The 16,682-nt window shown below is 48.8% G+C and overlaps 1 protein-coding gene across 1 annotated transcript; it reads left to right on the top strand.

Moving 5' to 3' along the window:
* Window positions 1-11,499: 11,499 nt before the first annotated feature.
* Window positions 11,500-15,548, top strand: FABP1 (fatty acid binding protein 1, liver). The gene is made up of 4 exons (XM_009696358.1): window positions 11,500-11,602; window positions 12,615-12,787; window positions 14,775-14,867; window positions 15,397-15,548. Exons 1-4 carry the CDS (start codon window positions 11,536-11,538, stop codon window positions 15,445-15,447), a joined length of 384 nt encoding a protein of 127 aa, XP_009694660.1. The 5' UTR covers window positions 11,500-11,535; the 3' UTR covers window positions 15,448-15,548.
* Window positions 15,549-16,682: the final 1,134 nt, after the last annotated feature.

Genomic DNA, 16,682 nt, shown 5'->3' on the forward strand with positions numbered 1-16,682 from the left:
CGGCCGATGTCCCCCGTGCCGTGGCACAGCTGGCCACCCCGCACCAAGCCTGGGAATAAGAATATGCCTGAAAGTTGGAGCTGAGCTGTTCCTGGTGGTGCCGGGCACCGGGGCAAGGGCCAGCAGGCACGAGCTGCAGCTGGGGAGAAATCTAGTTAAATATTAGGAGGTAGAGTTTAACTGTGGGGGTGATCAAGCACAGGGCATGGAGAGCTTGTTGTCTCCAGTATAACCCCAGAGAAACCCAAAATTCAACTGGGGAAGCACTAAGCCACCTCATTTGACTGTGAGGTTGGATTTAAATTTGAGATTGAACCTGGTTAAAGGTGGGTTTGGGTCAGAAACCTCCAGAGGTCCTTTCCAACCAAAATCAGTCTGTAATTCAGCTGTGCAAAGCCAACTGTTCAGCCTGTGAGGCTGGAACATCATAACAGCCCCATCCCACCAATGGGGAAACTGAGGCACAGGAGGGAGAGGAGACATGTGCGGGGCTGTGCAAAAAAAAAAAAAAAAAACAGTTCTCCTTTTTGCAGGGAAGGACTGTGCATCCCTTTTCTTATTTTTTAGTTTAATAAATAATAAGTGGTTTTGGAAGGGCAAGGTCAGCAGAGGACTGGTGGCTGCACAGAGCCCAGGGTGCAGCGCAGTCCATGCTGCTGGAGCCTGTGCGGGGATGTCAGCCCAGAAAGGGAAGGTGCAGAGGTACAAAGGATGGCTGATAACAGCCAGCTCTGAGTCAAGAAGCCCGTGTCTGCAGTAAGGGACACATCACCTGCCAAAGCATCAGAATCTGGCCCAACATGCATTGTCTAACTGGTGAGTAACTGGAGCCATGAGAAAAGTCTCCAGCAGACAGTACTCCAGTCCTTGCCCCGAGTGCCAGTGTGGAAACGGGCTTTTCTACACCCAACATCCAAAAAGGACTGTTTCTGCAAGTTTCTCAGCAGGAGGTAGAAGATCAATTTCAGGCTGTGGGCAAAGATGCCCATGATGGTGTTGCTCAAGGTTGAACAGGGCAGCTGTAGCAGAGCAGGAAGCTAACAGCAGCTTTTTAATAACATATCTAAGCTCACCCAGTGGGCCACAGCACTGTTAATAATCTCCATTTTCTGACCACCTCTAGGAAATCAGCTAGAAAGGGAGCTACTTAACTAATTATATGAATTATATCACCCAACCAGCCTGTAGGGAGATCTCTGTGCTCAGCGTTTCCGATTACATTGCAAAGATGAAGTCTCAGCCACCCAAAGCTGCTGTGGTCCCAGGGTCCTTTCCATACCTGCAGCCTCCAGGTCCTCATGGCACATTGGCACGTAGTGGGGTGCTGACCCTGTAATGGTGGTCCATCCCCATCCCAGATGGGCATCCAGGTTCTTTCACAAGGTGCTGGAAAAAACAGGCAGCAAGGCTGGACCTTGTTCTTCAGGAATGGCTCAGGTTTAAATCGATGGTGAAACCTCCCCAGGACCACCCCTGGAGTCACCAAAAGCCTCCAGGGTCACCTGGCCAGCTGGAGCCAGTGGCCAATGTCCCCAAAACAGAGCCTTAGCTCCCCATCGTGCTTCAATGGTGGCCAACACAAAAAACTTCAAGTAGCATCTCTGGACAAAACAGTGAAATAGTAGAAATAAAGACAATATGAAAAGCTGCACCGTACATCATTTGCCTTCTCTGATCTCTACCCTCTCCCATGACAGCGTGCCAAGGTCAATTCAGGATTTTCCTTCCTTGTAGCAGTCTCTGCCCGTGCAGAGGCAGAGCACACTTTGAGTTCAGCTCAAATTTAGGCTAGAATAAGGAAAGGATCAAATACTTAGGACAAGCTGCACAAGCTGATAGTTTTTGTTACAAATGTAATAATTTAATATCACCAATATGCATCTGATTATCTCTGCAGGGGTCACCCAGCACATCCCAATGGGACTTCGTCTACTCCCACCACCATGGGTCCTTATGCCTCTGGGCATTACTTACCATATATCTAATTCTTTTAACATGTGCATCAGCTGTGTGAGATGACTTCATGATTCATCTAATTTTTTATTTTTTTTTCCAAGTGAAGAGCTTATAATGAAATTGGTCCCTTCAGCATTACATCCCTCCAGGGTGCACACAGGAGCCCTGGTGGGGGGAAGAGTTATACCAGGATACCTGTTGCTCTGCATTCGAAGAAACAAATAGCAGTAGGGTTGTTACCACAGCTTTATCTGTGCCCTGGGCCTATCAGCAGTGACAACCCTTGCTAATGAGGTCATCAGTTAATGCTGTGATGGCATGGACTGCTTATGTGGCAGCCACAGGTGAGCACAGAACCCAGTGGAAGCACCTGGGACATGAACTGGGATGACAGTGCCATTTATTGGGAGGACTTTCCCCATGCTCAGCCCTGTCATTTCTATGCATTCAAATTTAGAGCACCATTTCTTTAATATTATTTTGAATTTTAAAAGAAAGGAGGGGAAGAGAGTGCCCCTGCTGCTGCACGCCGGCTCATCAGGACTCATCCACCAGGGCAGCAACCGATCAAGAGCTGGAAAACATAATAGCCTTTAATTAATCTGGTCTTACTCAGTGCCCGCATATTCTTGCTGGGATTTGCACTTTCACTTTGGACCTTGTCTGCTTCTGAGCAGTTCGTGCTCTTTGGACTCTCATGTCAGGAACCAGCTGGATCTGCAAACCCCAGCTAAGGCTGCTGTCAGACTTTTCCAACTTCTTTTTCGTACTGCATCAGTTTTCATCCCTCCAGACGGAATTCCCTCAGCCTCTCCACCCACCAAAGGCATCCCAAAGTGTGGCGAGAGCCGAGGAAGCAGAAGAGCACACACAGCAGCGAGAAGCCAATTTTTTCCTGCACAAGCCCCCCCCCCAAATTTCAGGTCTCACCCCAGAACATTGCAGCACCTGAAGGAAAGCACTGCAACACTCTCAGCTTCATGTTTGCTGAACAACTTTCTATCTTCTCCGACAATGGACCCCTCTATATGTCACAAGCAACGCGATGAGTTTGGGTCCCTTCCCCATGGTCCCAGCAGAGCATCCCCAGGCCCAGGAGCGCTGGGGACCACAGGCTCGGGCAGAGCCCCCTCCAATCCCCAGGTCACTAGATGGCGGCAATGCCTTGCATCCATGGAGGAGATGCACAAACCCTGCTTCGGGACAGCCTTATCCTGCTTCCAGCCAGCTTTTCCCACCCTCACACACGTCCCTTCACCTTTCGGGCCACGGACACCCAGCCATCCCACCGGGATTGCAAGCAACAGCCAGGAAACACCTCTCCAAAGAGCCTCATTTTGGAGCAGAGGAAGAGGAGGCACCGGTGATGTCCTGCGGCGGGAGGCCAGGCTATGAAGCTGGGTGGTTTGAGCCAACACAAGAGCTCGTCGATGTGGGTTGGAAGTTCTTCATATTCACTTCGTCTTCTCCCTGAGATCCGTCCTGGGGTTTTATCATCCTTCTTCCAGCACTGTCTCTCCTCCCCTGGGGGTCTCTGGAGCCTACTCCCAGGGTAGAGAGACTCAGAAAGGGGTACATGGAAAGACCCCAACTCACAACCAGGACCAGAACGTGCCAAATTTAATACAAAAGCATCACATAAACCTGAGCAGCACAAAAATCTTCCCACACTTCCCAGTCCTGGCTCTGCCCGCAAGCTGTCTGGTGTCTGAAAACCATACACAAACAAAAGCTTTCAGACCTACAGGTGACCCAAGCAATGCCAGGCAGGTCCAGGAGCAGGTGACAAGGATGTCTGGGGTTTTGCAGTGCCACTCACTGCCCCATACAGAGTATATCCCAGTGACAAGCGTGTTCTGTTGTCTGAGAAAAAAATATATAAGCTTGTTGCTGGGGACTGTTGACGAAGTTATGTGTCCCCTGCCCTCTCATGCACAGAAGTATGAACTTTCACAGAGAAAACAGGGAGATTCCAGGTAAAACCTGTAAGGTTTGGGGCAGAAATCAAACTATTTCAGTCCTGCCTTGCTCAGAGGCAGACCCCACAGGTTGGTGAGGTTCAGAGAGCCAGAGCGGGTAAGGGGCTAGGGAGGTTTGCAGAGAGTGTCTGCAGCTGCATAGGCAAACATGCACCCAGAATCATTTGTTTGAGCCTCATGTCAAGGAGATATAATGCAGAAATGAAAAACTGTAAACAAGTGAAAGAGCACAAAGCAAACCCCTCTGTTACAGTGAATGTGGCTCTTTTCCCCTGTTTCTAGATCTGATATAAATTGTCAGTATCTCAGCTGACATGAGGTAGGACTGCCATGTGGGAGAACATCTCTTCTCACCTACAAATGTGCACACACACACTTTTCGACCTCTGGTGATTTTGCAGGGCAAGGAGCTGCCAGCACGTCAGGCCTTTCCCCACGACTGCTTGTGATGCTCTTTCCTCACTGCGAGGTGTTTCACAACAACCTCAGGGACATCTGTGTCGCGGTTTGGATCGTGTAGACTAAAGTCCAGGACCCACTCGTAAAGGCAGAGCTGAAAGGGAGCGCGAGGATGGGATTGTGCAATGCTGGGGCGTTGAAGATGCTATTACCTGGAGAAGGTTGCTCAATCTGGTCCTAGTAAGCCAAAGTTTACATTAAACCCCAGGGTAAAATTTTATCAAAAAATCCGCAGTCCCATAGGACATGGGCTCTATGACCACCCTCTAGGGACTCGACAAGGAAGATGCTGTGGATGCTGAGCAGGTACAGTATATTTTCTTTATCAGCTTCTCCAGGTGACTTTCCCAAAGTCAGTCTCTGTGTGCTCCATTATGTGCAAAACAGGGATACCTGTGCTCAGGGAGATGCTTTGACTGTAGCAAACATGGCAGCAGCACCAAGCGGGACATGCACAGTGGCAATCCTGGACTTTGTCCACAGCTCTGGCCTTGCTGGCACCGTGGTCGTTTCCTGTGGAGCATTAGGAAGAACTTCTTCACTGTAAGAGTTGTTAGGCATTGGAACGGGCTCCCCAGGGAGGTGGTGGACTCACCATCCCTGGAGGTGTTCAAAAAACGTTTAGATGTAGAGCTTCGAGACATAGTTTAGTGGGCATGGTGGCATCAGGTATACGGTTGGACTTGATGATCTTGAGGTCTCTTCCAGCCATAATGATTCTATGGTTCTATCATTCTATGATCTCCTTGGCCATGAACCTGGTGAAAACTGAGGTGCTCTCAGACCCCATGCAACCTCTCTGCCCTCCTCACTGCAGCATCCTGCCTCAGCACTAAGCCTCGGGTTGACGTATCGCTCTTGTGTCATTGCTTTCCCCAGCCAAGGACCACCAGCTGCTAGGGATGGTCTTGGGGGCTTTCATTTGGACTTTCAGTTATTTTAAATATAAACGCTGGTTATGTATTTGGCTCAGAGAGAAAGGAACAGTCTTTGGCACAGCGCATCAGTACATTCACTCTGAAGATATCAGGGTGATGATCACCCTGGAGCGTGAGGCTCCGCTAGGTATCATGGGTGTGGGACACCAAGTCAATTGCTTTGACAGTGATATTACATTTATGAAAAGCCATTTCAGGGAACGGGACATTCACACAGTGCACGTGTGTGGTGAGTTGGGTTGCACATCAGGACTTACATGCAAACAAGAGGGCATGCAGATGCACAGGCTCCTCCTCATGCCTGTATGGGCCCGAGAAACTTTCCTTGACTAATTAGCTGCAACCTGCTGTGAGCAGTCATTAAGCGAGCCACTGTGCTTGATAAATCAGGATCCAGGAGAGCATGGGCCAGCTGGAGAGGTGAGCTCAGGCCCACAGCAACAGGCAGGTGTCCCTACAGGGCTGGAGTTCATCTGACCACCTGTAGGGACTTGGGGGCTGCTGCTCTTTGTGTCCCAACACGCAAGTTTCCACTTGGTCAGACGAAGGTTTACTTATCCCCACTGTGTCTCAGGGGCTCTTCATGCACCTGGATCAGACGGAGACATCTGCACTGCAGACGTGTGGTGGGGTGAGATGAAACACATTTGCATTGGTTAAATGTTCACCAGTTCTGCTTCGGGGGACTCTTCCAGACCTTCCTCACTCAAGAGCGTTTAATTGCTAATGGCTCCATTTCTTTCCCAACATTTTATTTCCCTGCCCTGGTACAACCTAGCTCCATAAGCAACAAGCACCACTTTCAGTCCTTGTCCCCTGGACTCCATAAGCTGGGCGGTGGGATGGAGGACAGCCTCATCCCACCAAAGCCAAGCTACTAGGACAACGCCTGCCCTCTGAGGGTATGAGCAGGGCTTTACATGCCCAGAGAGAGGCAACAGGACTACGTTGCACACGTTTGAAGCGAGTGGCATGGCCAGCAGCTTTACTCCTGCTATAAGGCAAGACCCCAACAGCAAGGGCCGGCTCTTCTGTAAGCCCTGCTCCCCAGGTGATTGTTGGCAAGCAAAGCTAAGGCAGAGAGAGGTCTCATGCTATCAATGAAACCGCTGTGTTGCCCTTGGAGATGCAATACTGAGCCTTTGCTCTCTTTGGGACCTTTGTAATAAGATGACAAGGGCTGAGGGCTGCCCTTCGCTGAATTTCAGCATTAATGGAAAGCTTTATCAAGCAGCAGTGCTCTGTACAAGCTGCCGCTTTTGGTAGCCTTATCAAGGCTCTGATAATGGCATATCTAATCTAAACCAATATGAACGGGTGCTTGCATGTCTACAGCTTGGAAGTTCCAGCTTGGAAGTTACAGCTTGGAGGCAGCCAGCCTTCAGGAGAGGGCCACAGCTGTTTTAAGAAGAGAAAAATCTGGGAAAAGTGCCATATTTCATCTCAGTGCTGTCTTGGTAATGCAGCACAATGAAAACCTGGTGGAATCCAAGAGGGACAGGGAGTTCACGGCGGCAGCGGCATCTTTTCCCATCCAACCTTTTGAAGCAACGCAGCCATGTGGCCTGCTGAAGAAACCTTTGTTCCTCAAGGTTAAAAATAATCAGACCAAAGATGTGAAAATTAGGCAGCAGGCCAAGTTCCCAGGTACAAGCACAGCAGAAATAGGGATGACCCAAGAAATGATATGGGTTGAGACAGACGGAAGCCCACCGGGGGATCTGTGATTGGCAAGCTTGTGACCAAGCTCTTGAAAAAATGGCTAGGGGTTTTGGGGTGTGCAACTGGACCTGCATTAGAGAAATCCATGACTGAATCCACAAAAGCCCTGGCTTGTAGCCTTTCATATCTGGGCTAAGAAAATCCTAGCATAGAGCCCAGTCCTAGCTTCCCAAAGCACTGAGGTGAAACCAAAGGCTTCACAAAGTCTGGGGAGTCACTGGTGGGATAGGTAAGAAGAACGAGAGAGGAGGTAGAGGCGAGGTGCATGAAGGTATTCCCAGACCTCCACAAGGCTGCCAGGTACCCCATCCTGGGCTACGGCAAAGTGCCTCTCCCCAAGCAGTGCTTTGGCTGTAAAGTCCTTTTTGTAGTTCAGAGCTTAAATAAGAGGTTTATTTGCAACTGGAGGAGGCAGAGAAGGATTTTTGCTGTGGGAGCCCTGAGACTCAAAACCCTGTTCCCCACCATAATGTCCAAATTGTCAAGAAGCAGTGCACGTAGCAGGGAGGTTTTCCAGCGCCCTGGCAGACCCTGAGTGAAAATGGGAGCTGGAACCAGGAATCCCAGGGAAGGGTTGAGGGAAGGTGATAACAGCCTGCAACTGCTCCATTGGCATCTACAGAGATGACAGGGACAAACTCATCTTGATGATGGCAGATGTTATAACATGAGGCATCAGCCAAAAATTGCACTTTGGGAAGTTGGGTTGAACACCTCTTCTTCAAGAGGTGGGTGGTGCTGCCCCAGGACGGGTACCCAGAAGGTCAGAGGAGGTGGGTTTTGAGATTTGGCCAAAGCCATGACTGAGGTGATTGGGTGTTGGCAATGCTCTTGCTTTGAGCAGGAGGTTTAACCAGAGACCTTCAGAGGTCCCTCTGAATTGGCATTTCTCTAATTCATCACCTTGGGACACAGAGCGTTCGGATACCTCCATGGCTAGGAGGGAGCTGAGAAGTTTTGCGTGTCCATATCTTTGATTCAGTTGCAAAAAGCAGAAACGAGACACTTGTGTCCTTTTTTCTAACAAGCTTCTAAGATCCTATGCTTTATTTTCAAAGCAACTTAAACACAAAAGCACCTGCAGGCTTCCCACAACACATAGCTTCCTCAATATTTTTTGAAAGTGATCCATGTCTTTTCTCTTTCCACAAACCAGGTCCAGATGTTAGGGTATGGATTTAGTTTTAATCAAATGGTCAACTGACCCAGCCTTGTGTTAACGCAAATCATGTGCATTTTCTTGGCCCTGGAAAGTGAGAGTGACGTCATGTTTTAAAAGATCTTGTATTCTGGTGGGGAGATGTACAAGTATTCTGAACTTTGCTATTGAGATTAAGTTTATCTCACCTGCCGTTTGCTGAGCAGGCCTGGCTAGATAATAATTACCCTGGCCAAATTTAATTCAGTGAGGGTTTCTTCTTCTTTTTTTATAAGAACTTCTGCATTTCTTTACTAGGGGAAATAAAAGAACACAAGTCCAACAGAACACTTGCAGACAAAACAAAGAGGTTTTATTTTTGATAACTGATCAAAAATCAGTTGGCTGCATTTCTAAACTTCCCAGCAGTGATCCATAGTCCACACTTACCCAACACACCCAAGCTGGGAGTATAGATAGGTTAAATCTATCAACAACAAGTAGAAGAGGAGAGGATACCTGCAGAAAACAACTTGGGTCCTGAATGAGGTGAATTGTCTCATGAGTTGTCCATTTCTGACAACCACTTGAACAATTTCTGCCCAATTACAAAGAGACTCCTGAACAATTATATTCCCCTTTTAACTTTTCGTGGGTGACATCCAGACCTTAGGAGCCTGGCCTGCTCAGGGGAAGTTCTCACTCAATTTCTGGTGGTTTTCTGAGTGGTTTATCTGTCCAGATTAGGCATGATAACCCTTTAAAAGTTTGTGAGACAAAACTTGGTGGGCTTTTTCGAATCTTATCTTACGCTCAGGTCTCATTAGCTTGGTGGTTGTGTCTCCTTTCAAGCTGGCATGGGTCATCCAGGGAGACTGTAGGACTGGGAAGTCTGTGGTGGCTGAGATGTCAGGCTTCCTCGGGTGTTCCTTCAAGCACCTAAGATTGGATTCATCTTGGATAATAGGAAACATTTACAAATATCCCTAGACCTGTAGGCTTCTTTTGGAGAGGCTGGAGGGGGATAGGCAGCCCTGGAACACTACTCATGATGTGTTTCTCCTATTTCTCTCCTTTGGCTTATCTAGACATCATCTCAGAGGTACTCATTGCACTGGGTGTGGCTGAGGTTACCTGAGAAAGGTTTCTCCTTATTGACTTAGTGGCTACCGCTTCTCCCTAGCCTGCACGTGGAAATGGGTGACAACTGGGCATCCCTCCCAGCAGTGGGATGTGGTCAGACGTGGCTCGGCTGGGAGAGCATCTCACTGAAAAATGAATGAAAACCACAACTCCAGGATGCTGTGGTTGACGATGGTGGGGGAAAAATGAGCTGCACAGAGCTGGAGCTTTCCCATGGTGATCAGCCCACAGTGCATTGGGAGTGCTGGGCTCCTAAATGAGTTAGATATAGATAGAAAAATACTCAGATTTTTTTTCAAGTCCCAATCTCTCTCCCCATCATGCAAAGAGAGGGGACCTGAATTGCCTGGAGGAGCAGTCAGAGGTCCAGGGAATGAATGTGTGGGAAGCACACGTGTGCTTCCAGCTGGTCCATGGCTGGAGGACATTGACTGGTGGGAGGAAAAGACCGGCCAGCTCCGGCTGCTGCCAGGACCCAGCTAGAGAGGTCAGTCACCGCTGTCCCCATGAAGAAAACACTGAAAAGGGACATGTGGCAGCGCAGCTCCGCATGACCCTGCGGTATTCACCTGGGGCAGGGGTAAAAATGAAATGCAATTCCTAAGGTGATGTCATTCTTGTTGGGAAGCTGGGGATAAAAGGCAAAAAACCTGAGAAGCTGTTTGGAGAAATTGCTGATTCAACCCACCCCCCGTGAGTGCTCTCTGAACCTGCCTGCCCCCCCCATGATGTGGAAGGGTGATGTCCCCTATGGACACCCTCCTCAGCCAACTTCACCCACCACCCACCCCACCAGCAGAGCTTTTCCCTCTCCTGCCTCATCAGGCAGACACTGCTGGTACTAATTAACCAGAAACTGAGGCTGAATCTAGCCTGGGCAGCATCACTGCGCATCACTGCAGCACAGAGAGCAGAGGCGGACGGCAGCCCCGGGCTGAGCTTGCAGGAGCAGGAGGGGTGGCTGCAGAGGGCTCTGACAGCATCTCCAAGTTGGAAGGAGACGGGTTTGTGTTTTTTCATGCTTACCCATGATTTCACTTAAAAAAAGGCTGAAGATGCTATGAGAAGGCAGAATGGAAGAATTGCAAAGAGGAGAAGCCATGTGAGTGAAAAGCAGGAAAATCCCTGAGCTGGTGACTTTGGGAGGGAGGAGGAATTCATTGGAGCAGATGATGAGATGGGAGCAAGCTGAGCCTGGGAGTCCAGACCCAGAGGATGGATGCGTAGATGCCGTGCAGCATCCCAGGACACTCAGCCAAGGGGATCACGCTGGGAAAGGAGCCCAGCCCTGAGTCCTGCATTAGAGGGAGGAATTAGGCTCAGCTTGGAGGCTGATGCTGGCCCTACTTCTGATATGGCACTTGGGAGACATGCAGCTCCAAGGGCTGAAATGCTCCTTTAGAACATGAGTGATTGTGGTTCCCCTGGGGAAAGGAGAGGAAAGGGGGTTTTAGTGATGGCTCCCAGCAATAGTCTTGGTAGATCACTAAAGACATCAGTCCATCTATCCACACGAAACCCCTTTCTTGGAGGGAAGGCCATAGTGATGGAGTCTTCAGGATGGGCCAGTTCAAGCCCAGAAATTTAGTTTAAGTTGTGTTTTCTTCCTTAGGGGACAATGATGATTTTTGTGACTACTGCTAGATCTGGGTTACACCAAAACCCACCATTACAGAGGACCGTGAGGCATCTGAAGGAGTGAGCAAGTCAGTCCATGCCAGCACGCAGCTGCTACTCTTGATGCCAGTGCTAAAGACCCAGCGTGCACACATCAGTGAGTAGAAACCTCACCAGCATCAGCTGCAGGGGACACCATAGTCTTTCACCACTTTCTCCTCTTCGAGATGTGTGCTTCCAGACTGCAAGATGATTAGGTGATTTGGTTCATTCCTCTGATGATTAATTTCTTCGTACAATTATTTTTTCTATCATTTGTTTATGGATGTCACATTGCTACCTCCATAAAATGGGTTTATAGGATTTTCCCTGCCCCCATGTTGTAAATCGAGGTCTGTAAAATGTAAAGGAATTTATCACTGATCATTGCCCGGTTTTATGTTAATGTTTGAACACCGCCATAAAAGAATTACATCATTGTACCTCTGACCAACTTTTTAGGCAAAAGGACCTTATAAAACCAAGTACTGCTTACCAGTAAGGTATCTTCTCTTGTGTTGGGAGCACAGAGAGCCTTTCGATCATGAGCTTCACTGGAAAGTACGAACTCCAGTCCCAGGAAAATTTTGAGCCTTTTATGAAAGCCCTTGGTAAGTGTCTTCATGTGCTATGTGCTGCTTTGCCTCCACAGATCCCACTGATATTTGGGAGTCCAATTGTGCTGATGATGCAGATTGAAAATATCTCTGACTTCCTATTTCTATCTGTCATCTTGCAATTATTGGGGTTTTTTAAATGCGTGTGCATGGAGATAGGATCTCAAAATAGAAGAGAAAGCATCTCTCTGGCTGGTGGCTGGAGGTCAAGAGATGCTGGGTGAAATTTTATGGCTTGCAGCAGGCTCTGCAGCAGAGTGCTGCACACATGTGATAAGGCAGCAGGACCTTGGTGGCTTAGGGTGACCGCAGATCTGCTCCATCAGGCTGTCAAATGGCAAGCAGGACATCGCTCAGCCCACCGTGCTGCTGCTCGGCGATGCTGCAAAACCCAAAATTCCACCATTCATCAGAAAATTAGTCGGGGTTGTTTAAATGCTTAATGATGAATGTGGCTAGCTACATTTCCACCAGCATCTGTACCAGGAATCATGCTCCTGCAGGGATTCAGGAGGCTTTGCACTACTTCTACACAGTTATGTGCCCAAGGGGCTCTACCTGTCACAGCAGCTTCAGGCTTTGGGAGAAGACTTTAGTGAGCTGGTTGTGAAGGACCTTGAATCTCAGAAAAAAAAATACTTGGTTACCTCATTCTATCTTGATTTATCCCATTTTCTCTGCCTGCCTCTCAGTGAAGGAAGGAAAACAGGATTTTAGCTTATGCTTAGCCAGGGAGGTAGCTGTTCTGCTCCCAGCCAGGTCAGTGAGACAAGGCAGATGTCTAGCTCCCACACCAAACCCAGGATGACAGTGTTTGTTATTCTTCCTCCGCAGCAGACTCAGGGCCATGTGGCCTTTGGGGTATCATGGTCATTGCAAGGTTTTTCCACACTGGAATAGAAATTCTCCCAGCTATGGGTCCCCAAATCCTGCCACATTCATTCGGCAGCAGCAGTCTGTCCACCAATGGCCCCAAGGTCCACCTAACACCTCTTGTTCTGGGCAGGGCTTCCCGATGACCAGATCCAGAAGGGCAAGGACATCAAGAGCATCTCAGAAATCGTGCAGGATGGGAACAAGTTCAAGGTCACAGTGACCACTGGCTCCAAAGTGATGCACAACGAATTCACCATTGGGGAGGAGTGCGAGATCGAGACGCTGACGGGAGAGAAAATCAAGGTGAGTGATCAGCTCCTCCTCTGCCAGGGATGCGGGGGCTCAGGGACATTAAATTTCCTTTCCAGCCGTTCCCTCTGCACTTGAGCAAGAGAATGATAAGACCATGGGTGTTAAAGCTGACACAGGGAAAAGACCTGGTTAATTCCCCAGCCCGGTCTCCGTCTCTCAGTTTGCATGCATGATTTAATACAATGGGAAGGGACTAATTGCTGAAAGCAAGGCTGCAGATGTGACACCCGCTGCCCTGCTCCCTGCAGGTTCTCAGCAAGTCTCTTAGGGACGCATTTCCAAAAATGACAGTCCATTTCTGTGGCACCTTCCTGAGAAACTCAGAGCCAGAGACCCTGAAGTTCCCACCACCCCTCTTTGCTTTTACCAAACAAGTTCTCCGATCAGCACTTCTGCAGATAAAGCCTTGTGTTTTTAAAGCTATTTTAATAGCGAGTTTGGAAAACTCTGGAAGGCAGTGTTTTAATAGCCCATTTGGAAAAGGAGGATAGAGATGCTGTGGCAAATTTTTACGACAGCAAAAGGTCTGAAAGATTTGAGGTGGAAAAGGGTTGACCTTCAGTCATGTTGCAACACAAAACATACCCCCACCTTCATTTTGTTGACTTAAAGGTAGTGTAGGAAAATCAGCCGATGAATCACAAACCAATAAATCTCTCCTTTTAAATCCCAGTGGCTGTTAGTTCCTCTGCTAGCCTTTTCCACACTGCTTCTGTTTACACTGGGTGAGATGATTTGGCAAGGTGAGGATTTATCATCCTTGAAATTGGGTCATCTCCCGTTCCTGGACATTAGTTTCCAATGGTTCATAAAATGTCAAGACAACGCCATTGGCAAATATTGCCTCTCACCTCTACCTCAGGAGAAGATAATATTGCAGAGACTTTTGAAAGCAGAAAGGATGATCACCAAAGAAATACCCCAGTGAATGGAGCTCTGAGAGCTGTACCTGCTGTATCACAACTTCCAGCATCACTGAAGTTCCTTGAGCATTAACTAGGGGGAAAATGCTATTAGAAGAGTTTTACCCTCCATAAATCAGAAACTCCAGGGCAGATGAACATGTCTTCAAAATGCTATTAGAAGAGTTTTACCTTCCATAAACCAGAAACTCCAGGGCAGATGAACATGTCTTACCGACAGACAGACAAACAGAAAAGGGTTTTGCTGGGTTATTTATCTGAGTAATTTCAATAATCAGTGACAGCTGCCCTGGGGGTGCTGGTGCTGTCTGCAGCCTTTTTCGAAGTGCAGCTCTCAGGAAGCAGAGGCTCAGCAGTTGTGCTTGACCCTTTGAGACCTTTCCAGCCATGACTGAGTTTCTGAAAGCTCCTTAAATAGTTTCCCACCTTGACCAAGACTCCCCCCAGCCTCATGCTGTTGCCCAGCTCCCCATCACGCCACCTGAAAGGAGGTTGCTGCAACAATGTGCAATAGGTGGGTGGTGGAGAGGAGACAACGTGGCATGCCCTGGCCCAGCTCAGGTGGCTCTGCAGTCCTCTCCTTGGAGGTGTTCAGCTCCTTTTGGTCTGGGTGCTGCATGAGGAGCTGCCCCAAGGAGCATCAGGGCTGCATGGAGGCACTAGCATTGGCAGGGTGAATAGTCTTCCTTCCTCTCCCCCAAAACTCATGTGTTGCTGGGATGCCAAGGGGTGCCAAGGATCCCTGCTCTGGCATCTAACAGTGTGGGAGCCATAAATGAGTCTCAATTTGAAGGGGGGAGAGGTAGATATGGCAGCAAAATCACATCCCTCCAGAGGCCAAAGCCAAAATCCATACCCTTGTTGTGCTGTAGTTACCACCAGCACAACCCTCTCTCCTCCTCCTCCCAGGAAAGACAAAATCACCAGGGGAGCAGCTTGCTCCAAACAGGTTGCAGAAGGAATGGTGGCAACTCAGTATAGAAGGGGAAGGACAAAATGCAGGGGTTGAGATGGTCTCCAGCAATAACATGAATGTCTCTGTCTCCTCCTACCAGGCTATTGTTCAACTGGAGGGTAACAACAGACTGGTTGCAAACATGAAAGGGCTGAAATCCGTCACTGAACTCAACGGAGACACCATCACCCATGTAAGTGTAGAAGAGAAGGGCAATGGCTGCAGTAATGCTGCATACAGCTGCCTTCAGGGGTCTGGCCCTAGGAAGCCGACAGAGATGCTGGGGACCTTAGGGAGCTGCTGGAGATGAGCACGTGCTTACACTCAGGCTCTGCAGCCAAAGTTGATCAGTTGGCCAGGCACTGAAGGCAGTTTTTCATTACAATCCGATCCAAAAAGTACTCTTTAAGACCCCAGTAGGCATTGCTGATCAAAGTTTCATGTAATGAGGGCATGTCCTCACCCACCCAGAGGTATAGGTATGTGTCTGGGCCCGGCATTTCTAAAGAAGAGAGGTGCAGCAGATTGATCCCAGTTGAGGGATGCCAGGTTATCCCTACCTGCTTTGGGGTATTCATGAAGAAATCCAAAGCTTTAATAATTCCGTTTATAGAATATAGACTGAGGACCAGTCCTGTTTTGATTTGCAAGACCAGATCCTTTCCAAGTAAAATCTGGAGCCAGGCACCATGAAAAGCTAACACTCTCCATTTGTTTTTCAGACAATGACCATGGGAGACCTTACCTACAAGAGAATTAGCAAGAGAATCTAGAAACCCTCACACTCCAATCATTTTACTGTGTAAAATGTGTTCATTAAAGTAAAATTTGTATTAAAGGCCTCTTCATTGTCATCAGTCTCTACCCTGTTTCTATAAAGAGATGCAAGCCTCCAAAAACTGATGCAAGCCTCCAAAAACTGATGCAAGCCCTGGTAGGAATTAGACCACAGGCTGAGCCAAGGCTGTGCTGATGTTGGTGAATGGAGCCAGGCTAGGGCGCAGGCTCAGAGCCATTGAGTGACCCTCTGAGATGTGCTCCATACTGATCAGTGCTCTTCCAGCCCCTTCCTGGGGACAGGTGCCAGCATCCTGCTGGCGATGTCCCGGTGGGTCATGTCCCCACGGCTGCTCTGACTGGGTGGATGAAGGAGCACTGGGCAAGGAAAGGGCTCTGTTCCTTTTCCTTACAAACATGGCCAAAGTAACCACAAGGTGACTGGCAGGGCCAAAGGATGGGGTGGTTTAGGTGGGCTCAAGGAAATGTCAGTCATCCTGCCTGGAAAGCTGCCATCAGGAAGCAACAAGTATGGGGGCAGTTCAGCTGTCCCAACTGACATCTTCATCCTCACACCTCTGCAACAGGATCCAGACCCACAGGGTCTGGCCACCCCATCCTTATCTCCTCCCCATCCCTTCCCACCAGCAGGAGGGCCCCAGAGAGCCTTCGTGTGTCCAGTGTGTGTTTCACCCCAAACCACACCTGATAAATTGGGTTGAACTGGAATTGAACACTTCTTCCAGGGTGAAATACAAGTTTTTTCTTGTGGCAGTACATGGGCACTGGTTGTTCACAGTGTAGACACAGAAGGAGCACCAAAGTCATCTCCCATGCTCTCTGTTGGTGCTGCAGGCTGGATGGAGATGTGGTTTTCTGATGCACACAGGAGAGCAAATTCTTCCTTCTTAGCTGCCTTTTCCAAGGCCTGTGCTTGGATGACAACTGGGAAATGGGAATATGGAGGGTGTGATACACCTACCTGGGATGATGCCCTTACAAACGCTCAAAGCTGATCAGAATGTTAGGAAAACACCACAAGTGCCTCCTCACCTCCGCCTGCAACCCCAACACGTGCCACTAAAGGACCAATTTGTCCTCATGTGCATGTCTCCCACATCTCCTCTCTCCTCAGGGAAGGTTTTCATGTTACAGCTCGACATTGATCCTCATGCTGAAAACCGAACCAATATGGATTGTCACACTGGGCATCAGACGGGCACCTCATGGA

Source organism: Cariama cristata, unplaced genomic scaffold (assembly GCF_000690535.1).
Source record: "Cariama cristata isolate BGI_N322 unplaced genomic scaffold, ASM69053v1 scaffold2673, whole genome shotgun sequence".
NCBI lineage: Eukaryota > Metazoa > Chordata > Aves > Cariamiformes > Cariamidae > Cariama > Cariama cristata.